The sequence below is a fragment of the Mobula birostris genome, chromosome 4 (genome assembly GCF_030028105.1).
Source record: "Mobula birostris isolate sMobBir1 chromosome 4, sMobBir1.hap1, whole genome shotgun sequence".
Lineage (NCBI taxonomy): Eukaryota > Metazoa > Chordata > Chondrichthyes > Myliobatiformes > Myliobatidae > Mobula > Mobula birostris.
This window is the reverse complement of record NC_092373.1, coordinates 26102542-26128006: the sequence shown is the minus strand read 5'-3', so window position 1 is coordinate 26128006 and position 25465 is coordinate 26102542. Positions and strand designations below refer to the sequence as shown.

The 25465-nt window shown below is 40.4% G+C and overlaps 1 protein-coding gene across 3 annotated transcripts in view; it reads left to right on the top strand.

Annotated features, from left to right (window-relative positions):
• The window catches only part of u2surp (U2 snRNP-associated SURP domain containing), a 109820-nt gene extending 84572 nt beyond the window's left edge, over nucleotides 1–25248 (top strand). For all 3 annotated transcript variants that reach the window (XM_072255019.1, XM_072255017.1, XM_072255018.1), the window contains 8 exons: nucleotides 3690–3849; nucleotides 5234–5335; nucleotides 5609–5675; nucleotides 6364–6544; nucleotides 6653–6763; nucleotides 7663–7796; nucleotides 19890–20054; nucleotides 24668–25248. In XM_072255019.1, coding sequence (XP_072111120.1) covers nucleotides 3690–3849; nucleotides 5234–5335; nucleotides 5609–5675; nucleotides 6364–6544; nucleotides 6653–6763; nucleotides 7663–7796; nucleotides 19890–20054; nucleotides 24668–24806 — 1059 coding nt within the window. In that variant the 3' untranslated portion in view covers nucleotides 24807–25248. The remainder of the gene's footprint in view (nucleotides 1–3689; nucleotides 3850–5233; nucleotides 5336–5608; nucleotides 5676–6363; nucleotides 6545–6652; nucleotides 6764–7662; nucleotides 7797–19889; nucleotides 20055–24667) is intronic.
• The last annotated feature ends 217 nt before the right edge of the window (nucleotides 25249–25465 follow it).

The following is a 25465-nucleotide window of genomic DNA, read 5'->3' as shown; positions in this document are numbered from 1 at the left end:
ATATAATGAGTTTGATGGAAACTTGGCTACACAATCATGGATGTACAGTGAGTACAGCAGGGGGCTGAGTACACAGCCTTGTGAGGCACTGGTGCTCAGAGTGATTGTAGAGGAGAGCTTGTCCCCTATTTTTACAGCCTGGGTCCTGTCTGTGAGGAAGTTGAAGATCCAGCTGCAGATCTGAGTGCTAAGGCCCAGGTTCCGGAGCTTAGGAATCAGTTTATTTGGAGTAATGGTATTAAAGGCAGAGTTGTAGTCAATGAAAAGGAGCCTTACGTATGCGTCTTTATTCTCCAGGTGTTCTAAGGAGGAATGTAGGGCCAGAGAGATGGCATCTGCCGTTGACTTGTTGCTCCTGTAGGCGAATTGCAAAATGTCGAGGTTGACCAGTAGGCTGTGGTTGATGTGTGCCATAACCAATCTCTTGAAGCACCTCATAGCAATTGATGTCAGAGCCACAGGTCGATAGTCATTCAGGCATGCCACCTTGCTCTTCTTCGGCACTGGGATTATCATTGCCTTCTTAAAACATGAGGGGATCTTAGACTGAAGCAAGGAGCAATTGAAGATGTCAGCAAACACTCCAGCTAGCTCGCTTGCACAGGCCCGGAGAACCCGTCCCGGGGCGCCATCTGGGCACGTCGCCTTTCTTGGATTTACCTTCAGGAAGGCCCTTCTAATGGCCTCCTCGGTGACAATGAATCTCGATGCCACCAGGTCCGGTTCATCCGGAGGGAGCGGGACGCTCTTCTTCTGTTCGAATCTTGCGTAGAATACGTTAAGTTCGTCAGGAAGAGAAGTGCCACAGTTATTGATATTCCCAGCCTTTTCTTTGTGACCAGTGATCTCATTTAGACCCTGCCGTAGTCTACTGGCATCCTTCTGGTTAGCCTGGGCTTCCAACTTGGCTCGATATTGCCTCTTGGCGCCCTTAATGGCTTTCCGGAGTTCACGCCTGGATTCTGTGTAGCAACTGGTATCCCCGGACCTAAAAGCTGCAGCTCTAGCCTTTAAAAGGGATTTGACCTTGTAATTCATCCAAGGTTTCCGGTTAGGGAATACCTGGATCGTCTTGCGAGACACACAGTCCTCCGTGCATTTCCAAATAGAGTCCGTGACAGATGAGGCATACTCATCGAGGTTAACTGCCGAGTCCTTGAATGCTAACCAGTCCACCGATTCAAAGCAGTCATGGAGGACCTCATCTGTTTCCTCCGTCCAACGCGACGCTGCTTTTGACACCGTGACCTCTCGCTTCAGTTTCTGTTTGTAAGCCGGGAGGAGGAGTACGGCCTGATGGTCCGATTTTCCGAAGTGAGGTCGTGGGATGGAACGGTAGGCATCCTTGACTGCTTTGTAGCAGTGGTCAAGTATATTCGGGCCTCTAATGGGGCAGGAGACATGTTAGTATAACTTTGGCAGCGCCCTTCTGAGGTTGGCCTGGTTAAAGTCCCCGGCTGTAATGAGCAAAGCCTCCGGATACCTGGTCTCAAGTTCACTGATGTTGGCATACAGTATGTTCAGAGCACACTCCACGTCCGCCTGTGGGGGGAATGTAGACCGCTGTCAGTATGACCGAGGTGAATTCCCGTGGCAGATAGTAGGGACGACACTTCACCAACAGGTGTTCCAGGTCCGGGCTGCAGGAGCTTGTCAGTGCCACTGTATCCGAGCACCATGCAGTGTTATCTGTAGGCAGACACCACCTCCCCTCGTCCAGCCCGAAGATGCCGTGCGGTCCATCCAATGGATTGAAAATTCCTCCGGGCGGATGGTACAGTCGGGGGTGGCAGGGGAGAGCCAGGTCTTGGTGAATCAGAATACACAGCAGTTCTGCATCTCCCTGCAGTAGTTGAGTCTCCCTTTAAAATCATCCACCTTGTTCTCTCTGGCTTGCACATTAGCTAGTAGGATGGTGGGCATTGGGACCCTGAAGCCCCTCAGCTTCAATCTGACCAGCAGCCCAGCTCTTTTCCCACGTTTCCTCTGTAAATAGTGCATCTTTCCAGGTTTCCGTCGATGCAGTGTGTTGTTGTCAGCTGTTTGAGGTTGGTGGACGTGTCCTGCGGGAATCGATCGGCGGGTCACATCGTTGGACACTCCGGGTCGGGCCGAGTAACAGGGGAGGCTCTGCTGCCACTTCCAGCTGCCAGGGGTCCAGGCTGTTGATTGGGTCGGGCCCCGAAGCTGACACTTAATCCCGGAGGGCCAGGCTCCTGGCTGAAACAAGTCTGTAAACCGAGTCACGGTTGCGGAGGCCTCCGCTCCAGCTGAGCTTCGGGCTCGATTTCCAAGGTCGGCGGGGAGGCCTCACTTCTGGCAGCTGTGGATGGCCGCCAACGGGGCTTTATGGTGGTCACTCTGGGGAAGCATCTGGGGCATCTTGAGGTCTCCGCCGTCACTTCTATGTGGTCATCTGCTCCAGAGAGGTGCTGGTCGACAATGGACCGTGTCTCCAAGTGCTCCGGCACAGTAGCAGACCATGGGTCTCCGGGAACGTGGTGGGCCTCGCTGGTCCGGTCCAGGTGCGGTCCGGAGTTTAAGAAGCAGTTCTGGCGCGGTGGTCTCCAGCTGGGTCAGTAGCTTCGCCAGGGTGTTGTTGATCTTGATCTTGCTAGATTGGAGGTTTAGAAAGGTTTCTTGGGTACAGGATAGTGGAGAGGGCAGTTTGCTCGGGAGAGCACGCACCAAGTCGCCAGTTACTGGCGCCATCTTTACCATCAAAAAATAGCATATTGATTGAATTACAAAGAAGATGCTACAGCGGCTATATTTCATTCAGAGTTTGAGTGGGGAGCCTTGGTATGTCACCAAAGGTGCTCACAAATTTCTACAGATGTGAACTCTGGCAATTCCATGGGCACTAGCTTTGCTAGCATCAAGTACATTTTCAAAAGGCAATGCCTCAAAAAGGCTGCATCCATCGTTAAGGACTCCCATCACCCAGGACATGTCCTCTCCTTATTGCTACCATCAAGGAGAAGGTATAGGAACCTAAAGACACATTTAGCACTTTAGAAACAGCTTCTTCCCCCCACTATCAGATTTCTGAATGGACAATGAACCCATGTACACAACCTCACTTTTTTTTCTTCACTCTCTTTCTGCATTTATTTAATTTTGAAGCTATATTTCTTATAATTTATAGTTTTTATTATGTATTGTAACGCGCTGCTGCCACAAAATGACAAATTTCACAGCATATGCCAGTGATATTAAATTTTGAATTTGGTTCTTTATCTCCATCTTATGCTCTTAACTCATTGTTATTTGTGATGCAGCCCACTACGGTGGTATCATCTGCAAACTTGTAAATGTAGTTGAAGGGCAAGGAAGAGAATAGTACTACAGGGAAATAAAGAACAGGAGACTGGGACTGATGGGATTGTTCTGCTGGGAGCCAGCATGGACTTGGGCAGAAATGCCAACACCTGTGTCAATAAGTTTGTAAGCATGTGATCTTCAGACCTTGAATTTTTTTTATGATATCCAAAGCTTTAAATTAGATTGCAGCTATATATTCTCTTCCAGACTCCAGGTGGTAAATCAGCTTCTTGAATCTTGCCTACAAAGGAAGAGTCTCTGCACAGTAACAAAAGCAAGGAGAAAAATTATTTCTATCATGTACAGTGAGCAGTTCTGATGTGTAAACGCCAGAGTAGTTACGGTTATGTGCTTATGTTTTGTAGCCAGACCCTGAAGATCTTGATGGAACACCGGTTGAGGATGAAATTGATGGTGCCCCATTGGAGGACGTAGATGGAGTTCCAATTGATTTGAACACTGGAATGGATGACCTAGATGGTGTCCCTATGAAGGTGCTAGATGATGACCTTGATGGGGTTCCCAGTAAGTCCTTCTAATTTTTCGTGTTGTTTGCCTGTATCTGATTTGTCATGAAGTATGGAATTGGCCACTCAAAATACCCTACCCGCCAATAGGTACCCATCTGTGCTGATCCCATCTTTCAGCACTTTATGGCTTTTTATGCCTCGGAAATTCAAGTGTTTATTAAACACTGTTTGTGATTCTACTTCACCATTCTCTCAGGCAGTGTATTCCAGGTACTTGCCAATCTTCAGGGTGGAAGAAGATCTCCCTCTAATTTTCTTCTTTGCTTCTCCTTGCCCTAAATCCATATCCTCTATTTTTAAAAACGCAAACACGAGGAATTCTGCAGATGCTGGAAGTTCAAGCAACACACATCAAAGTTGCTGGTGAACGCAGCAGGTCTGGCAGCATCTCTAGGAAGAGGTACAGTCGACGTTTCAGGTCAGGTCCTGACGAAGGGTCCCAGCCTGAAACGTCGACTGTACCTCTTCCTAGAGATGCTGCCTGACCTGCTGCGTTCACCAGCAACTTTGATGTGTGTTCCTCTATTTTTAGCTACCTCTTATGTGGGGAAAAGTTTCCTACAGTCTCTCCTCTATCTATATCACTCATAATTTTGCATACATAAATCATGTTTCCTCTTTAGCTCCTCCATTGGAGAGAAAACAGACCTTAACCTCTCATGTCTCTCCTAATAACTAAAACACTCCATCCCCAGTAACATTCTGATGAATCTTTTCTATACTATCATATCCCCCCCAATAGTGTGGTGGCCAGAACTGTACACAGTACTCCAGCTGAGATTTGACTACTGTTTATAAAGTTGCTACCACTGATATTAGGTTCATAGATTTGTAATTACCAGACTTTTATTGGGTATCCTTAATTTGCTCTGTCTACTTTTGACTTAAGTATCCTCACAACATTGCTTAGTAGGGAATTCCAGTGTTTACATCAATAAAGAAAGTGCATGTCAGAATGCTGTGAGACTTGGAGGCGTTGGTGTAACTATATGTCTGCTGTTGTCCTCAACTCTTAGAGCCTATGGGTGCAAGAGTTACTCATTTAAGAACAAATCTGTTTACATAATTATGCAGTGTACTTTAAAGGCTTGGCAATGCTGACTTTTCTTAATTTTCATCTCATTTCTGAATTGAGAGATTATCATCTAGTTCTCCAAGGTAAGTCAGCAAAGAACTCTGCTTGCATTGACTGAATTGGAAGAGGTTGGGAAATGCTTGGATCCAGTCTCTGTTTACCATTAACCTGTCGTAGAATTAACTTGTTACATGCTAATGTCTCTCCAAGAACTGAAAGGTCCATTTGCTTTACGTCAGAAATCATTGATGTAGAAAGTTGCATCGGACAATGATTTGATGCTTAATGAATTTTCTTTTGTCAGTCGATGGCATTGAAGACACCAACACCAAGAAGTTTCAGTCAGTTTTTAAAGTTGCTCCATCAAAGTGGGAAGCAGTTGATGAGGCAGAATTAGAATCTCAGGGTAAGTTTCAAATGAATTTTAACTTGCTTTTTTTTTTATTTTACACAAAAACATTCTTAAATTTAATGGTTTATAATTTTGAGTTTCTGTTGGTTTTGATTTTATTATGGACATAGTTTATTAAGAATAATAAACTAGCTTTTGATGGTAACTGAATTTTCTGCTGCTTGTCAAATAGATTGGGCAGATGTGCTGGTGTTAAATTCCAACACTGAAAAATAAATGTATTGGTAGTTTATATTTAATAATAAAACATACTTTGTTTTTTTACAGCTGTTACAACTTCAAAGTGGGAACTCTTTGACCAACCAACTGAATCAGAGGAAGATGAACAACCAGTGTATGTTGCAGTTTTGACTTAATGTAATCAAGGATTCACAAGAAGAATGGCATTTAATTTCAAAAATTAGGATACAAGTCCTGAATGATTCATTGAGCTCCTCATTAGTGGAACAAATTGGGTATTGTGCTGCATGTGTTGTAGCTATGCAGCAGATATTAATAATTTTCCCAAGACCACTCAATTAAATCTAAGGAAAATTGTGCACAAAGTGCTTTAATGCTTATCTTATTTTGAGTTGGATGCTTTTCTAGTTTGATGATAATAAGGTGAATTTGTGTGGTAATCTAAACCTGCAACACGAGACTTCTTTAGCTTGTCATCTCAATATAAAGTGTGATTGGTTGTCGTGTCCAACAATCTGGCTAGATAGTGCACTTCTGCTGTGCATTCGAAGGTGGCTGTTGAGTTCACATTGCGAGTGACAATGAGCATCTACAATAAGGATATGAAAATTATCCTGGATCTGGTAGTGGATTTTCCTCCTTTGTCAGGCAGTGACTGATGAAAGTCCAGGTTTATACTGAGCGTCAAAGTGAAAACTTGTTTAAATACAAAATTAACTTCTAATTAAATTGTGTAAGGAGCAGTAATTTGTAAATGATTGATTCCTGATGCTCTTGCAGTTTAGACCACATTATTGACTTTTTACTTTTCCTGCATTGGGAAATTGTTTTCTTATTAACAGGGACAGTACATTAAAGGAAAGTGATGATGAAGACGATGATGATGTTGATGATCAAATCTCTAGATCAGAAGAGTTGCTTTACTATACTAACCCAGCAAAAGAAGAAACTTCAGAACCCAAACCTATTCTTAAATATTCAGAAATGTCTGAAGAGAAGCGAGCAAAGCTTCGAGAAATAGAGGTACAGACGTTTCTTGTGCTGCGATGACCTTTTTGGCAAAATAATTTTTGAATGTTGATTTTATATAAAAAAATAAGTGATATTGAAAATAAACATTGACTTTTTCAGCTTAAGGTAATGAAATTCCAGGATGAACTAGAATCTGGGAAAAGGCCTAAAAAGGCAGGTCAGACCATGCAGGAGCAAGTGGAACATTATCGAGACAAACTCCTTCAGCGGGTAGGTGCAACATATTCTAATTATTTTTAAAAGTAAGCTGATTGAGTTTCATTTGTTCAGCTCAGAACCTTTCAAGATACAGAGTGTGATTTTAAATTAAGGTGGGGTTACCAGTTTGCTGGTGCTCTTGAATTTTATAATGGATTTTGCTTTTAGCATATACAGTACTGTTCAAAAGTCTTAGGTACATTTATATAGTTAGGGTGCATGAGACTTTTGCATAGTACTGAAGTAATTTTATAGATTCCACTGTACTACTGCAAAAAAGAACAAATTTCATGATTTTTTGAGAGTGATTATGAACCTGATTCTGATATGGGTCTCTTGTGGACTAAGAGTGAGAAGGGGGCAGGGAGAGGGGGAACCATGTTTGGGAGGAAAAGGGGAAGGGAGAGGGAGCACCATTGAAAACATACGTAATCAGTAAATCAATTGTTTGGCAACATATGACCTTGCCTGGTGTCTCAGGGCTAGGTGTGTCTGTACCTATGCCTCCTCACCGCCCCCCCCCCCGCTCATGGCATCCTTCTCTGCCACCTGTCCCACACCCCTCCTGCAGCACTCCACCTTTGCCATTCCCAAATCCTTTGCCCCAACCCTATTTACAAACTCGTTCTCTGCTCTATGTTGACAATTAACAGTATTGTGCAAAAGTCTTGGGCACATAGGGTGCCTAAGACCTTTGCACAGTACTGTACAAATTATTTAAAATACAATTGACTGTGCTACATTGTAAAGGTATTTATTTCCCTTGTGTTCTATGCTTCAGCAATAAATGCTTTGTGTCAGCTGATTACTTTAACCCTTGGTTTAGTGGTGTTTGAGTTTTATTTTAATTGGTGCCATGGTACGTCGTCTAATAGTGTGACCTGAACTTCAATATTTTGTGTTGCATTTAGGAGAAGGAGAAAGAACTGGAAAGAGAAAGAGAGCGTGACAAAAAGGACAAGGAGAAAGATGTGATTAAATCAGAGTTTCGCGTAAAAGATAGGAAAGAAAAAGAGAGTTCCTCCTCACCTTCAGGCAAAGAGAGGTATTTTTCCTAACTGGTACTTTCAATACATATGCTCGTCTTGAAATCAAACCTTTTAAATTTGCTTTTCATTTTCTTTTTGGAACATGAACCGTATTGGGTCACTAACTTTTTAACCTTTTCAGGGCTTTTTGTATTTATAAGACTTTGATTATGGTGTTGGAATGCTAAAATATTCATGCTGCTATTGAAGAAAGCTACAAAATACTAAGCTTTGTGTTTAAATCTGGTTAGTTACTGCCTGTGTTATTATAGCTTCATGGTATATTCAAACAAAGAAGTCTAATTAACAATTTAATGGCAGTAGGCTTAAATTTCATATCTGTGAAATGACACTTAATTATTCCACTTGAATTCATGAATGGCTGTAATGCTTCACTCACAGATGACCTTAATGCCTTTTATACACGCTTTGAAAGGGTGAATGACCTTGTGATCTCTGATTTAGAGGCTGCTGTCATAACATCTTTCATGAGGGTGAACCGTCCAAGATGTTAGGCCCTGATAAATGTTCCTGGTAGGGCACTGACAAACTGTACAAACTAACTGGCAGGAGTGTTCAAGGAATCTGGCTGCAGCAGTCGTGAGGTTCCCACCTGCTTCAAAAGAGCAGCAATCGCACCAGTACCCAAGAAGAGCAGGGTGAGCTGCCCAACAACAATCCCCCAGTTGTACTCGCATCCACTGTGACAAAGTGCTTTGAGAGGTTGGTCATGCCAGAATCAACTCTTGCCTCAGCAGTGATCTCACCCTGCTGCAATTTGCCTATTGCCACTATATGTCTACAATGGATGCAATCTGATTGGCTCTCAACTTGGACTTGGATCACATTGGCAATAGTAATACCTATGTCAGGCTGCTGTTTATTGATTAGAGCTCAGCATTCAACACCATCATGCCCTCATTACTAATTAATAAACTTGAAAACCTGGGCCTTTGTACCTCACTCTGCAACGGGATCCTTGACTTCCTTACCGGGACACCACAGTCAGTGCAGATAGGAGATGATAGCTCCTCGCTGACAATCAAAACTCAAGGATGCGTGCTTAGCACACTACTCCACTCTTTCTACACCCACAACTGTGTGGCCAGGTATGCTCAAGCACCATCTATAAATTTGCTGATGACACAACTACTGCTGGCAGAATTTCAGATGGTGAAATAGATCAGCTGGTTGTGTGGTGTCTCCACAGCTACCTTGCATTCAACATCAGTAAGACCAAGGAATTGATTGTGAACTTCAGGAAGAGGAAGTTTCATCACCATCTGAAATGCCCTCTTCTCATTGCTTCCATCAAAGTGGTGGTACAGGAGCCTGAAGACACACACTCAACATTTTGCAAAACAGCTTCTTTCCCTCTGCCATTTCTGAATGGATATTGAACCCATATACAATACATCATTTTTTTTTCTTGCTCACTTTTTGCACAACTTATTTAATTGATTTTTTATATTTAATGTACTGCTGCCTCAGAACAGCAGATTTCTTTTTTTTTAATTTTATTTTTATTTGGATAAGGAATTCACAAATATCATGTACTTTTTTCACACATATAACCTTTTCCATTTTTTTATATGTATAAAACTACAATTATTTATACATTCTTAAGTACACATTGAGATGATATAAAAGGAAAATAAACACTTAAATAGATAATTATGTACTGTGGTAAATCTAACCTATTAGGCTAAGTAATGGAATTAGTTGTTAAGAAAAATGGTAATAATAGTTTCCATATAACCCTTCTGGACCATTTCCACTGGTCCAAAATGTTGTATATAAGCCTATGTATCAACCATTGTAGGTGTTTATATCCTAATTTGTTCATGCTTGCTCCTGCCCGCAGACATAATTATCCAATCCCTATGTACTTATTTACTTAATTTTTTCATTTTTTTATCCCTTTCCCAAATCTTTCCCTTTACTTGTGTTAATTCTCTATTTTCCAAAAGAAAACAAAAAAAAAACAAACATTTAGACTAGGGGTGCTTACATTAGCAATATTACTGTGTTGATGAGAAGAGCAGTATAAATCATTAGGAGAGTCATCTAAAGTCTGCTCGCATTGGGGTTATATATTCAATCCATTTATTCCAGATTTGATAAAATTTTTCTTTTTGAGTTCTCAGGGAGTAAGTCAACTTTTCCATTTTAAATATTTCCAAGATAATTTCGTACCAATCTTCTAATGTAGGTGGTATTGGATTTAGCCATTTTCTAGTGATTGATTTCTTACTTGCCGCTAAGAGGGCCTGCAGCAACTTTATATCTTCTTTCTGTTTAAGAAACAATACATGCCCCAAATAGAGCGTCTCAAAGTTCAGAGGTATCTGGGACCTAAGTACCTTAACTAATGTTCTATGAATACCTTCCCAAAATAGACTTAATTTAGGGCAATCCCAAAAAATATGAAAATGATTTGCCTCCTTGGAGCTGCACCTTCTCCAACACATCACATTTGTATCTTTATATTTTTCCTGATATGGGATCTTGAAGTATCTTATAATGTTTTTCCTACAATGTTCTCTCCAAGTCAAAGAATTAGTCGAGGACCATTGAAAGCTGCAGATTTTCTCCCAAGCCTCCTCTGAAAGTACCAACCCCGCTTCTTTCTCCCACTTCTCTTTAATATACAGTGTATTTACATTTTTAGCATGGGAGAGTGCATTATATAATCGAGAAACTGATTTACTAGGTATTGAACTGCAAGCCGAATTCAGAATCTTGAAAAATTCTAATTCTACTGTTGATAGGTCTGTATATCTACAACTCTGGTTAACATAGTTTCGTACTTGAAGGTACCTAAAAAAGTCATTATGTTCTAGGCCATGTTTGTCCTGCAGGATTTGGAAACTTTGTAATACTCTTTTATCTATAAATGAGAGGTAGGTTGTAAGACCTTCCTTTATCCATAGCTCAAATCTTTTATCTCCTCTGTTGGGAAGGAATTCGGTATTATATGCACACCATCTAAAGAGTTTTAACATGTTATTAATTCCACATGAATTAACCACCTTCTGCCATACTTTTAATGTAAGATTTATCCAAGCGTTTTTAAATTTTTCCAACTGGGCCATCAATCCTTTGTCAGCTATTGAGGCCTGAAGAGGAAAACTGTCAACTAATCCAAATTCTATTTCCTTCCATCTAGCCTTATATTCCCTATTACACCAATATAACAGAGGGGTTATCTGTGAGGCATAAAAATAATTTCTCAGGCAAGGAAGAACCATACCTCCTCCTTCCTTCCCTAACTGTAAGGTGTTAAATCGAATTCTAGGTTTCCTTCCTTGCCAAATGAAGCGGGAAATCCATTTGTCCCATTCTCTGAATTGATTATCATCCACCTTCACCGGTAAAGTACGGAAAAGATACAATAACCGAGTAAGAATATTCATTTTTATAGTATTTATCCTTGAATTTAAACTTAAAAAGGGGATAAGATTCCATCTATGCGTATCTGCTTTTATCTCTGAGATTAATGGCCCATAATTTACCTGTGACAGTGTTGAAAGATCCTTTGGCAGGGTTATTCCTAAATATTTTAATGACTTAGCTTCCCACTTAAGATCATATGTATCCTGCAATTTTTTGGATGGTGTATAATTTAGGGACATAACCAGTGTTTTCTTTACATTTATTTTATAACCTGATATTTTCCCAAAGTCATCCAACAGTGTAAACAATCCTATAAATGATTTTTCTGGTTCACTCAGATAGACCAAAACATCATCTGCGAATAACGCCACTTTCTGTTTAATCCCTGCCACCTTGATACCTTTTACGATTTCGCTCTGTCTTATTAGTGGGCAAGCGGTTCAATATATAGCGCAAAAAGAAGAGGAGAAATTGGGCATCCCTGTCTAGTGCCTCTCTCTAAGATGAAGGAGTCAGAGAGGTCCCCATTTATCTTAATTCGGGCTGTAGGGCTGTCATATAGAGTCTGAATTACTTTAATAAACTTTCCTTGAAAGCCGAATCTTCCTAACACTCTGTATAGGAATGCCCAACTAACCGAATCAAAAGCTTTCTCAGCGTCCAATCCTACTACCATTGTCTCTGTCTCGTTCTTATTAACCTGTTCTAATATGTGCAGAGTTCTCCTTATGTTGTCCTATGTTTGTCTTTGTTGAATAAATCCAGTCTGGTCTAAGTGGATTAGGCCAGGTAAAAGCTTTTCCAATCTGCGCGCTAATATAGATGTAAATAGTTTGTAATCTAAATTAAGAACACTAATTGGCTGATAATTGCCACATTCTAGTTTAGCTTTACCCTCTTTAGGAATAACTGAAATAATCGCTTCTCTCCAGGAAGGTGGAGTTTCTCCTCTCTGCAAGATCCAATTAAAGGTGTTAAGTAGTAATGGGGCTAACTGCGTCTTCAGGGACTTGTACCACTCTGAGGTAAACCCATCAGAACCCGGGGACTTTCCAGCCTTTGACCTAGAGATGGCCACGTTCAGTTCTTTGACAGTTACTGGTTCTAATAAACTTTCATTTTGTAAATCTGTAAGTTTAGATAGATCTAAAAAATTCAATACACTGTCTATATAGGGCTCATTGGGGGCCCGGGGTTGGGAGTACAGCTCTCGATAATATGTTTCAAAACTCTCTTGAATTTTCCCTATTGTACTCTCCACAAGCTTTGTCTTTGGATTCTTTATTTTATGAATTGTATTGTCTGCTTGTTGTTTTTGTAATTTATATGCTAATAATCTAGCTGATTTACCTCCTACTTCATAATTCTTTTGTCTCAGGTAAAGAAAATTTCTTTTGAGTTTCCAACGTATAAATATCGTCAATTTCACTTTGCAATTTCCTAATTTCCTGTTTTCGATTTGAATTACTTTTGTTGCTATCTACAACTTGAAGTTGTTTTAATTTTCCTTGAAGGTCTGCTAATTTTTGTGCATTGATTTTTTTCATGTGAGTGGTAATGGAAATAATTTTCCCCCTCAGTACAGCTTTCAATGTATCCCATAAGATCACTGGTGATGTTTCTCCCATGTCATTAAGGTCTAGATATTCTTTGATTTCTCCCCTTAATCTCTCCATTACTTTCGGGTTATTGAGTATATGTGAGTTTAGCCTCCATAGTGTTTTCCTCATTTTCCTTTCCAGGATTAGAGACATAGAGACTGGGCTATGATCCGACAGATCAATTGTTGCAATATTACAGTTTTTTATCCTGAGTCTATCTGTATTAAAGATAAAGAAATAGTCTATCCTTGAATAGGCTGAATGAGGGAAAGAGTAATATGTATAATCTTTACTAATAGGGTGTAATTCCCTCCAGACATCTATAATTCCCAACTCCTCCATCAATGAATTCACTTTCCGAGTCAGAGGTTTATTCTGAGTAACTATTCTTGAAGAATCTAATATAGGATTTAATCTAATATTAAAATCCCCTCCACAAATTACTACCCCTTGAGAACTGACCATTAGGTCAAAAATGTGTCTATAAAATGACCATTCACAACCTGGAGGAGCATAAACATTCAGCAATGTTATTTCTGTACCTTCTATTCTTCCTGTGATTTTTACGCACTGTCCTTCTTTGTCTCTAGTGTCTGAAATATGTTCATAATTAAGAGTACTTGATATTAAAGTAGCTACCCCTCTTTTGTGACTCAATTTATATGATGAATAAAATACATTCTTTTTAAAAGCCCATTCTTTTTAATTTTCCATGTTCAGATTGGCTCATATGTGTTTCCTGGAGGAAAGCTATTTGTGCCCTCTCTTTTTTCAATTTAGACATAAGCTTGTTTCTTTTAATTGGATTCAAAACCCCATTAACATTATAGGAAATTATTTTTACCAATTCAGTTTGCATTTTTCTCTAGTAGAAAAAAAAACACTCTCTTCTAACCAAACAGTAAGCAATCCCTTCTCAACAGTAAACCAAGACATATATATCCACACCCTATACATTTTTGAATGTGCAACATTTGGAAAATTTTTCCCGACTTCCCACAGTGAGGCCTGAGCACCGACCCGCCTCAGTTCAGAGGGATAACCTCTACCTTCACCCTGTGTTAGAGGGCGCTCAGCAGTTTGAATAATCATAGAGAATTTTCTCCTATTTATGCCTCGACCATATTGCTATCATTCAAGTTATTCCGTCTAGTTTATTTTCAGTTAACAGTTTTCATTTTACCTTTAAGTCCGATTTACTCTTTTCAGTCATTTCTCTTAATTAATCTGTGTTCTCTGTACATTCGCGGCTGAATATTTGCAGCTTTTCCTTGTAGTTTGACGCTCTGGTTCGAGTGGAGCGTCCTCGCCCCACTAACTGCCATGATTTCTGCCGAATCCTCTCCAGTAGCGACTCCGGTTGGGTGATAACTTTAATAGGTAGTCCCCGGTCCGCCAGGTCCAATGTTGCCTCCTCCACCGTAGCGTAAGTTTTTGTCCCTTCGTCGTAAAAGACTCTCAGCCGAGCTGGATACAGGGTCTGGACTTTAATGTTGTTTTCCTTCAGGACTCTCCGTGTTTCCGTATATTCCTTCCGTCTGGCAAGAATCCCCGGTGCGTAGTCGTGGTCTAAACTGATTTTACAGTTGTTCCACACGAAACCTTTCGGTTGCCATGCCCTTTTAAGCACCTCTTCCTTCGTTCTGTAACTGAGAAATCTGACCAGAATCGATCTGGGCTGGGCGCCTGCTGGAGGCTGTGGTGCCAACGTGCGGTGAGCTCTTTCTATCTGTAGGTCTTTTGCGGCCGGTATATCAAGGTTCTCTCTAAGTAGCTTCTCCACGAAGGGAATCATCAATCCGGGTTTACCTTCAGTTCCTTCGGGAACTCCGTAATTCCTCACATTTTCCCTTCTCGAGCGGCCTTCTTGATCTATTAGTTTCCACTGGAGCTGGTCTTGCAGCTCCAGTATTTCTGCTATCACCTCCTCTGCGTTTTGTGGCTTCTCTTCAATTCCAACAATCCTCACTTCGGCTTCATCTATCCGCGAGTTAGTTTTTACTATTTCTCCTTTAATATCTTCCAGCTGTTTGCTGTTATCTTGTTGGAACTCGCGAATCTCTCCGAGAATCAAGGACAGAGTCACCGATTCCCCCTCATTATCTCCGTCCTGGCTTGCCGTGGGGGAGCTAGGCCCGTCGCCTTGCTGCGTCTCTTTATGTTTATCAGCTTTCGGAGCAGACTTTTTAATCTTGTTCTTAGACATCATCCTTGCCCCTTTTATTAATATAGTTATGCAATATTAAGTATTTGTCTAAATTCGATTATGGGGCAGTTTACCTTCTTTTTTGTCGAGAGACCTTTTCCTTATGCCGCCATTCCCTGATGACCTGGAAGTCCTCCGAGAACAGCAGATTTCAAGCTGCATGCCAGTGATATTGAACCTTGATTCTGAAAAGAGTGATACAGTTAAAATATGTAGCTGCTGGAGGAGAGTGATTGTTAAATTTTCTTATTTTCAAACTGCAACCATCTGATTTTATTGGGGTAACTGGAAATTCGGCACTGCTCTTTCTATGTGAAGACAAACAAATGAGTACATCTCTCCAAATATTTTTATAGAATGTGAAATGTACTGTACATATATAATAGATACTGATATGCCCAGAAGAGCTAAGAGTGCCCAGTTGTAGAAGAAATGCCACTGTCACAGAAGTGATGTCTCACTATCCTAGCAATAAAAAATCAACAATTGTAGAAAATTCAGAAGCCTTGTATTTATTAATTCCTCTTCTTAGGTGCTAACTGGATATATATCGAATATCTTCATGTACTTGTACACTGAATTGCAATCTGTTTAACCTAGGAATAGAACTAATAGGTTTTAAAATGTACTTTGCTGTGTAGTTCATTAAGTGTGTGAAGGTCATGTTGCCTGCTGAGGTTAGCCATACCTAGAAGATGATTTGAACTGCATTGGAATTGTATAGTGCAGTGAGGGTGACCATAGGAAAGCTCTTAAAGGGGCAGTTTTAAAAAAAATAGATTGCTTGATTCAATTTACAAGTTTAACATGTAATATGTGTGTCTTCCTCTTTTAAGGCAAAAAGACCGATCAAGACAATCCAGTCCTATCCATTAAGAGAAATTATAAGTGATTGAAAATCAGTGGGAAATCCTTATAATGTTGCCATAAAAAAACAATATATCTAGGAATTAGCAAAGTTTCAGAATTAAACAGAAGAGGACCAAGAAAGGAAGGAGAAAACAGAAAACCCAGAGTAAATTAGTGAGAAATAAAAACACTACAAAACCTTCCATTGATGCGTAAACAAAGGAAAAGATCCCAGTAATGTTAATGTGGGTCTCATATGGGTTAAGACAGGGGAAAGAATTGTAGAGTGAGCTGTCAAAGTGCAGAGAGGCATCAGCAGGATATGAACTTTGTAAATAGATGATGGCAGTTGAAAATTATGTTTAAAAAAAATGAAACAGCTACATTGGTGGTTTTAAAAAGTAGACTATAATTGTAAGGTAATGAAAGATGTTGGTGTTCAGGAACCTGGGTATCCTTGTACATCAATCAACAGAAGATAATAAGCAGATAGAAAAGGAAATAAAGTAGCTACAAGTACATTGGCCTTTATTGCTAAACTAGTGGAGTACAAGAATAGTCTCAAGAAGAATGTAATATTGTCTATGATGTGCTCTCCTTAACTAAGATGTACCTCCAGTAGAGGGAGAACAGCAAAGGTTCACAAGGTTGATTCCAAGGCTGAAGGGGCATGTTTTTCCGAGTTTAAGCTCACAGGGCCTGTTGCTACTGGACTTATAAAAACGGAGTTGTGTTTGCATTGAGATATAGAAAATTTGTATAAGACCATAAGGTATAGGAGCAGACTTAGGCCTTTTGGCCCATTGAATCTGCTTTGCCATTTTATCCTGGTTGATCCAATTTTCCTCTCAGCCCCAATCTCTTGTCTTCTCCCCATATCCCTTCATGCCCTGACCAATCAAAAATCTATCATCCTGTGCCTTAAATATATATAAAGATTTGGCCTTTGCCGCTGCCTGTGGTAAAGAATTCCACAGATTCACCATCCTCTGGCTAAAGAAAATGCTCCTCATCTCCATTCTAAAAGGACACCTCTCTTTTCTCTCAAGACCTTTCACCATTCAATTGGTTTCAATGAGGTCACCCCTCATTCTTCTGAATTCTCGTGAATAAAGACCCAGTGCCATCAAATGCTCTTCATGTGAAGCGATTCAATCCTAGAATCATTTTTGTGCACCTCCTTTGAACCCTCTGCGGTTTCAGCACACCATTTCTAAGATAAGATGCCTAAACCTGAGCACTATACTCTGAGGCCTCACCAGTGCTTTATAAAATTTCAGCATTACATCCCTGCTTTTATATTCTAGTCCTCTTGAAATGAATGCTAACATTGCAATTGCCTTCCTCGCCACAGGCTCAACCTACAAATTAACCTTTAGCGAATCTACACAAGGACTCTCAGGTCCCTCTGTGTCTCAGTTTTTTTGTATTTTCTCTCCGTTTAGAAAATAGTCAACCCTTTCATTTCTTCTCTCAAAGTGCATAACCATACACTTCCCAACACTGTATTCCATCTACCATTTCTTTGTCCATTCTCTTAATCTGTCTAAATCCTTCTGTAGCTTCTACTTCCAAAAAACTACCTGCCCCTCCACCTGTCTTCATATCGTATGCAGATTTTGCAACAAAGCCATCAATTCCATCATTCAAATCATTGACGTATAATGTAAGAAGAATCTGTCCCACCACAGACCCCTGTTTGGAACACCAATAGTCACCAGCAACCAGTCAGAAAAGGCACTCTTTATTCCCACTCTGCCTCCTGCCAATCAGCTACTGCTTTCCATATTAGAATTTTTCCTGTAATACCATGGGTTGTTAAGCAGCCTTGTGTGTGGCATCTTGTTATATATTCAAAGAATTCCAACAGATTTGTCAGGCAAGATTTTCCCCTGAGGAAACCATGCTGACTACAGCCTATTTTCTCAAGTGCCACCAGGTAGCCTGACACTTCATCCTTAATAATCGACTCCCAACACATTTCCAATCACAGGTCAGACAAACTGGCCTTTCGTTTCTTTTGCCTCTTTCCCTTCTTGAAGAGTGGAGTGACAATCGCAATTTTCTTGTCTTCTGGAAACATTCCATAATCTAGTGATTCTTGAAAGATCATTGCTAATGTCTTCACGATCTCTTCAGCTACCTCTTTGAGAACTCTGGGTTGTACACTATCTGGTCCAGGTGACTTATCTACCTTCAGATCTTCCAGCAACCTTCTTTCTAGTTATGGCAACTTCACACACTTCATGCCCCCTGACACCTGGAACTTCCACCATAGTGCTCGTGTCTTCCACAGTGAGGACTGATGCAAAATACTTATTCATTGTCTACTTATTTATCCACTATTTCATTGTCTCCCATTACTACTTCTCCAGCATCATTTTCCAGCGGTCCAAAATCCACTCTTGCCTCTCTCTTACATTTTTGTGTATCCGAAGAAACTTTTGGCATCCTCTTTAATATAATTGGCTAGCTTACTTTTGTATTCCATCTTTACCTTAATGACTTTTTTACTTGTGTTTTGTTGGTTTTTAAAACCTTCCCAATCCTCTAACTTCACAGCAAACTTTGCTGTATTATATAGCCATTCTTTGGCTTTTCTGTTGGCTTTGACTTCTTGTTAGCCATGGTTGTGTCATCTTTCCTTTAGAATACCTCTTCCTCTTTGAGATATATATATCCTGTGCCTTTTGAATTGCTTCCAGAAATTCCAGCCATTGCTGCTCTGCTATTATCTCTGTCAGTGTTCTTTTCCAATCAATTCTGGCCAACTCCTTTCTCGTGCCTCTAATTCCCTTTACTCCACTGTAATACTGATACATCTGGCTTCAGCTTCTCAAATTTTATGGTGAATTCAGTCATATTATGATCACCTACTCCTAAGGGTTCTTTTACATTAAACTCGCTCACCAATTCTGGGTCATTGCACAACACCTAATTCAGAATAGCTGATCTGCCACTAGGCTCAACCATGAGCTGCTCTAAAAGGCCATCTCATAGGCACTCTAGAAATTCCCCTCCTGGAATCCAGCACCAACCTGATTCTCCCAGTCTACCTGCATATTGAAGTCCCCTATGGCTATTGTAACATTGCCTTTTCGGCATGCATTTTCTATTTCCTGTTGTAATTTGTAGGCAACATCCTTACTATTGTCTGGAGGTCTGTATACAACTCCCATCAGGGTATTTTTATCTTTGCAGTTCCTTATCTCTATCCACAATGATTCAACACCTTCCTTTGTCACCTCTTTCTAATGATTTGATTTCATTTCTTAACAACAGAGCAATGTTATCCCCTCTGCTTTTGTGCCTGTCCTTTCAATACAATGTGTATCCTTGGATATTAAGCTCCCAGCTATAATCTTCTTTCAGCCATGATTCTGTGATGCCTACATCATCATACCAGCCAATCTGCAACTGTTGCAAGTTTATCTATCTCATTCCATTCATTTCACACATTTAGATACACCATCTTCAGTCCTGTATTCACCCTTTTCTGATTTTGTCACACCATGCTCAACCTTTTAATTCCTAACTTTGTATGAGGCTTGACATCTTCAGCGAGAGTTGATAATGGAGTATTTAGAACCAGGAGTCAATCTCAAAATAATTCGGCCATTTAAAACAAATGAAAAGAAATTTCTTCACCCATTGAGTAAAGAATCTTTGAAGGCTATGGAGGTGAGGAGGAAGTTTTCTATTGGAGTTGTTGGATAATGTTCAGTTAAAAGGTTAGTAATAATTCTGTATTGTAGTGGAGCAGGTATGGGAGCTGAAGTTTTCTCCTGTTCTAAATGATAAAATAAGAGTCTTGTGTTGAATAGCCATGTACAAGGATGTGTATGATAGATATTCAAAACATTTACCAGTGGAAATGTGGGTTGCTTGCATTAATTGCATTTTGAGTTCTATTTCTACATTAGACCATCCTGTGGCTCGAAAGGTTATCTGAAGTGGCACACTTTACTTTTTCCTCATTCCTACTATCTGTGCACTATTACTTGCTGTTTGAAAAATTATAATAACACAAAGAGTTAAAATTGCTCAATATGTTTCAGGAAAAGGAAACACAGTGCGTCTGTCAGTCCAACTCGTGTGGCGAGGCGTGTGAAATCACCGTCACCACGTTCAGAACGGTCGGATAGGTCGCGTACCAAAGACAGTCCACACACTCGATCGGTGCATAAAGACACATCTAGAGATACAAATAAGAAGTCCAAAAGGTATGTCTGAGTTTGCATTGTATTTTTGTTTTCATTTGTGTGCTGAGCATTGGAAATTAGAAATTAATTCTTATTTTGGTTTTGATACTCTAGTACGTCAAGTATAAGGAGCCCCTTAAAATTCTGAACTGCAGTTGTACATTAAATTGACAAGTGAAAATAAATCAAGAGAAAAACATTCTGTCATGCACGTCACTTCCTTCCTTACAATCCACACAAGTTCCTTCTTTCTCTCTCTCTGTCACTCCGTTTATTCCTCTTTTGATTAATCCTTTTACTATATCTGGGTGTTGCTTTCAGGGCCAGTATTTATTAACCATGAGTTGAAGCCATTAAGATCATGATGAGATACTGAACTGTAAAGTTTGGTGGTGAAGCTGGTACTTCAGCTTCGTTTGGTAGAGTTTGGAATTTTGGTCTAGTGATGATAAAAGGCCACTGATGTATGTTCACATTGTGTGCCTACTGCCCTTGGTGTTAGAGATTGAAGGTTTGAGAATTTCTTTTGAAATATTTTGGTCCAATAATTGTGTATTGGTAAATGGTACCCATTACAGCCACTGTGCATTGGTACTGGAAGAAATGAGTGACTGGATGAGGTGCAGTCAAGTAGACTGCTCTGTCCTGGATGGTGTTAATGCTGAACTCATCCAGTCAAGTTTGTGGACTGTATTTTGATAAATTTATTTTGAACTCAAGCAGAGAGTATTCCATCAGGCTCCTGGTGCGATTTGTTGGCCATGAAAAGCTTTTTGGATGACAGGAGGTGGGTTACTTGCTGCAACGCTCCCAGCCTCTGACCTTCTCTAAAAGCCATGGTATTTATGTTTGGACACTTGAGTTTCTGGTCAGCGATGGCACTGCCCCCCTTCTTCACCCCCCCCCCCCCAAACTCCCCCAGGTAATTGATATTGGGACAATTGAAAGTCGAGAGTAGCTGATGAGATTCTCTCTCATTGGAGATGGTCATTAACTGGTACTTTTGAAGTGTGAATGTTACTTGGTGCTTGTCATTCCATTCCTGAATATGTGCTACTCTGTCCTGCTGAATGCCACTGTGCTGCCACCTCTGTGTCTCTTCTGTCAGTGGTCAGTAAATACCCAGGGGTTATGATGAAGGGCAAGGTCCAATTCTGTGAGCATTATTTTTTGGGCTGTTGCTGGACTAGTTTGAAACCAGTCCTCGTACTTGTGAGCAACACATACAAAATGCTGGAGGAACTCAGCAGGCTAGGCAGCATCTATGGAAAAAAGTACAGTTGATGTTTCAGACTAAAATCCTTATGTATTTTTATCCATAGATGCTGCCTGGCCTGCTGAGTTCCTCCAGCATTTTGTGTGTGTTGTGAGGAAGGCTTTGCAGAGTGACTGGGCAGGAAGCAAATTGGCTGTTTCTGAATTTGATGCTTGGCTCAAAGCCAGGTTGTTTAGTTAAGCAACACACATCTAAGTTGCTGGTGAATGCAGCAGGCCAGGCAGCATCTATAGGAAGAGGTACAGTCGACGTTTCAGGCAGAGACCCTTTGTCAGGACTAACTGAAGGAAGAGCTAGTGAGAGATTTAAAAGTGGGAGTGGGAGGGGGAGATCCAAAATGATAGGAGAAGACAGGAGGGGGAGGGATGGAGCCAAGAGCTGGACAGGTGATTGACAAAAGGGATATGAGAGGATCATGGGACAGGAGGCCCAGGGAGAAGAAAAAGGGGGAGGGGGGAAGGCCCAGAGGATGGGCAAGGGGTATAGTCAGAGGGACAGAGGGAGAAAAAGGAGAGTGAGAGAAAGAATGTGTGTATATAATGTATGGGATACGAGGGGGAGGTGGGGCATTAGCGGTAGTTAGAGAAGTCAATGTTCATGCCATCAGGTTGGAGGCTACCCAGACGGAATATAAGGTGTTGTTCCTCCAACCTGAGTGTGGCTTCATCTTTACAGTAGAGGAGGCTTTGGATAGACATGTCAGAATGGGATGTGGAATTGAAACGTGTGGCCACTGGGAGATCCTGCTTTCTCTGGTGGACAGAGCGTAGCTGTTCAGCAAAACGATCCCCCAGCCTGCGTCGGGTCTTGCCAATATATAGAAGGCCACATCGGGAGCACCGGACTCACCCCAGCTGACTCACAGGTGAAGTGTCGCCTCACCTGGAAGGACTGTCTGGGGCCCTGAATGGTGGTAAGGGAGGAAGTGTAAGGGCACGTGTAGCACTTGTTCCACTTACAAGGATAAGTAGTTTAGTTCTCTGTTTAGTTCTGTTTTCACATATCGCTAAGCATCTGAGTTGCTTACCAGGTCATTTGACCACAAGCCACAGGAGCAGAATTTGGCCATTGAATCTGCTCGGCCATTCCATCATAGCTGATTCATTATCCCTTTCAACACCATTCTCTAACCTTTTCCCCATAACCTTTTGCACTCTTACTAGCCAGGAACCTATCAACCTCCACTTTAAATGTATCCAATGACTTGGCCTCCACACAGTCATCTTGTGGCAATGAATTCCACAGATTCACGGCCCTTTGGCTAAAGAAATCTCTCCATCTCTTTTCTAAAGGGACATCCTTCAATTCTGAAGCTGTGTCCTCCGGCCCTAGACTCCCCTAACTTTTGGAAACATTCTCTCCATGCCCACTCTAGGCCTTTCAATATTCAATAGTTTCAGTGAGATGCATGTTGACCATCTAGTTTTGATAGTTAACATTATTACAACTTGGTTTTTCAAACTCCATTTTATTATCCAAATAGTGATGAATCTGGTATCCCACCAAGTGAATGCTTTCTGCTACTTTGTGTTCAAGGAAGTTTCTAATTTGCAGGGTCATGTGACTTTAAATTCATAAAATCATCAGTCACCAACTTGTTTTTTTTTGTGTAGAATAATAATAATTATTATTAAAAAGATCCTCAGTTTTACATCCTCAAAAATCCTCTCAATACCCCTCAAACTCATTTCCTGTAGTTAAGATAGTTCCATAAGATTCAAGCAGTTTCTTTTGCCAGTGCACAGTTAGTACTATTCCTATGCCCTTTTCTCTCTTCGTTCTCTTTTCCTGCCCAAAACTGTTTATTCCATTCTGATATCCTGTGAACTTTTGAGATGGGTGTGAATTGATTCTCCCATCATCCATCTGACTCTGTTTATGTGCATGCTATCAGCAGAGTTGGTGGCGATTTTGCAATTCCAATTTAATGCCATTGCATGACATGTCCACTGTAATACAGAGCATGCATTGAACATATGATTTTTTTAATGGCCTTTGTATTTACTGCATTGGATAATTTGCTATGCCTGTGCATAAGGTGTGAAATAAGAGTGTGAAAAAACTTGTTTTTTTAAAGTGTATTCTTTGTGGTGTGTGGTTCACTTATTAAGTTTAATGAACACAGATTTAATTTTCACTTAAATAATAACTTTCAACTATTATTGCACTTAATGCATTGAATTTTTTTGAATCACTCTTCAGCTATGTAATCACATAACCACTTTTTTTCTTGTGAACACCTTCCTCGATTTTTCTAGATATATTGATTTGCATTAAAGATCTCTGCAAATGTAAAGTTTTAAGCTGATGTATGTCATTTTGTGCCACTAATTGTTTTAATGTAATTTATCTCGTTTGTAGCATTTCAGCATCCATTTAATCTCAACGCAGTTTGTGAAGTCAAATAGGGGTAGGGCAAAGCAGGATACCAAGAAATGCTGAAGAACAGAGCTTGTGTCCATAGTTTACTGAAAGTGGCAACACAGTATGATTGACTTGCTCCATAGATTAGGGCATAGAATATAAAAGTTGGGGTGTAGGTTGAAACTTCTTAAAACATTGAAGTATAATGTGCTATTCAGGTCACCACACTATAGGAAAGAGTGTTGCACTGGAGTGGGTGACTGAAGGACTTTATAATGTGGAGAGGTGAAATGTGTAAGGGGAACATGAGGGGTGGTGAGAGTGGAATGAGCTGCCAGTAGAAGTGGATGTGGCATCAATTTCAACATTTAAAAGAAGTTTTGATAAATATGTGGATGAGAGGGGCATGGAGGGTTTATGGTGTGTGTGCAGGTCAATGGGACAAGGGAAATTAATGGTTCGCACTGACTGGATGGGCCAAAGGGTCTCTTTCAGTGCTGTAGAGCTTGACTGAGAGATTGGACAGCCTGCCCTGGAGCACAGGAGGCCTATTTGTGACCTGATAGTAGTATGCAAAATTATATAACACATAATAGGAGCATTATAAGGTAGAAAATCAGAATGTGTGTCCTATAATAAGAATATCAAAAATTGAAGACATGGGGGATAAACAGAATGCAAGAAATTTTGAAGGAAAAGCTTCAGTGCTTGATATATGAAAGTCACTAGTAGAAGAGGTGATGAAGTCTGATGCAATCTTTGTTTAAGAGACACTCCGACAGGTACTTAAATAGGCAGAAAGTTAGAAACCTAGTACAGACAAAAAGGATTAGTACAGGTGGGCAAAAGAGTAGACGTGGACATAATGGGCCAAATGCTTGTTTCTGTATTGTGCAACTGACTGATGCTGTGTACTTTTAAGGTCTTCTCACCACTTCAGTTAAACTTTTTGGTTGCATGTGTCTTAAGTGATTTTCTTTACAATTTTGCACAGATCACGATCTGGCTCGAGGACTCCGAAAAGGTCCAAAAGGTCTCGTTCTAGGACTCCCAGAAAATCTTCAAAAAAATCTCGATCTCAGTCCAGATCTCCGCATCGATCACACAAGAAATCCAAGAAGAGCAAACACTAGTGAACTGTCTATCATCATTTTTCTGTAATTTTAGTTTTGTCCTGTGCCTGAAACAAACTGAGGAATATCATTCCTGGCTTTCTTTTGAATGCACATACATTCATTATGAATATTCAACTCCCGTCAATCTGTGTGCTTTTTTGTATATTAAAGAACTTGACTTCTATAGTGCTTTGGCTTCATTAGTCCCGAAACTCCCTGTTTGTAGATTGTGTAAAGACGGACCCCTTTATGTTAGATTTCTCATGAGGATCCTTGTATGTCTCTTCCACCAGCAGTAGCAGTATTGTATTTGCAGAGGTGTATGAGGATGCCTGAAGCAGAAGTGTTATCCTTTTGTAATTTTTAACTTTCAATGAGAGTTGAATAAAAATCAGTATAGAAAGTTACAATATTTCTTGTTTTATAATAAAGTAAATGCAATAATGTTTGAGCAATTCAACTTTTGATATCTTAACATGCAGCTTTTTTGGGCATTACATCATAAAACATTGTTGGCACAGAAGTGAGGCATTTTGCCTGAGGCAAATTTTCCTTGTTTCTTCTAAGCTGCATTTTAAAATAGCACCTCAAGCAGTCTTGAGTGGCTTGAGGAACAGGAATGGTGTAGAGCAATCCAATCTTTCCAAATTCTGAACTTGAGATCCAGTATATTAAAA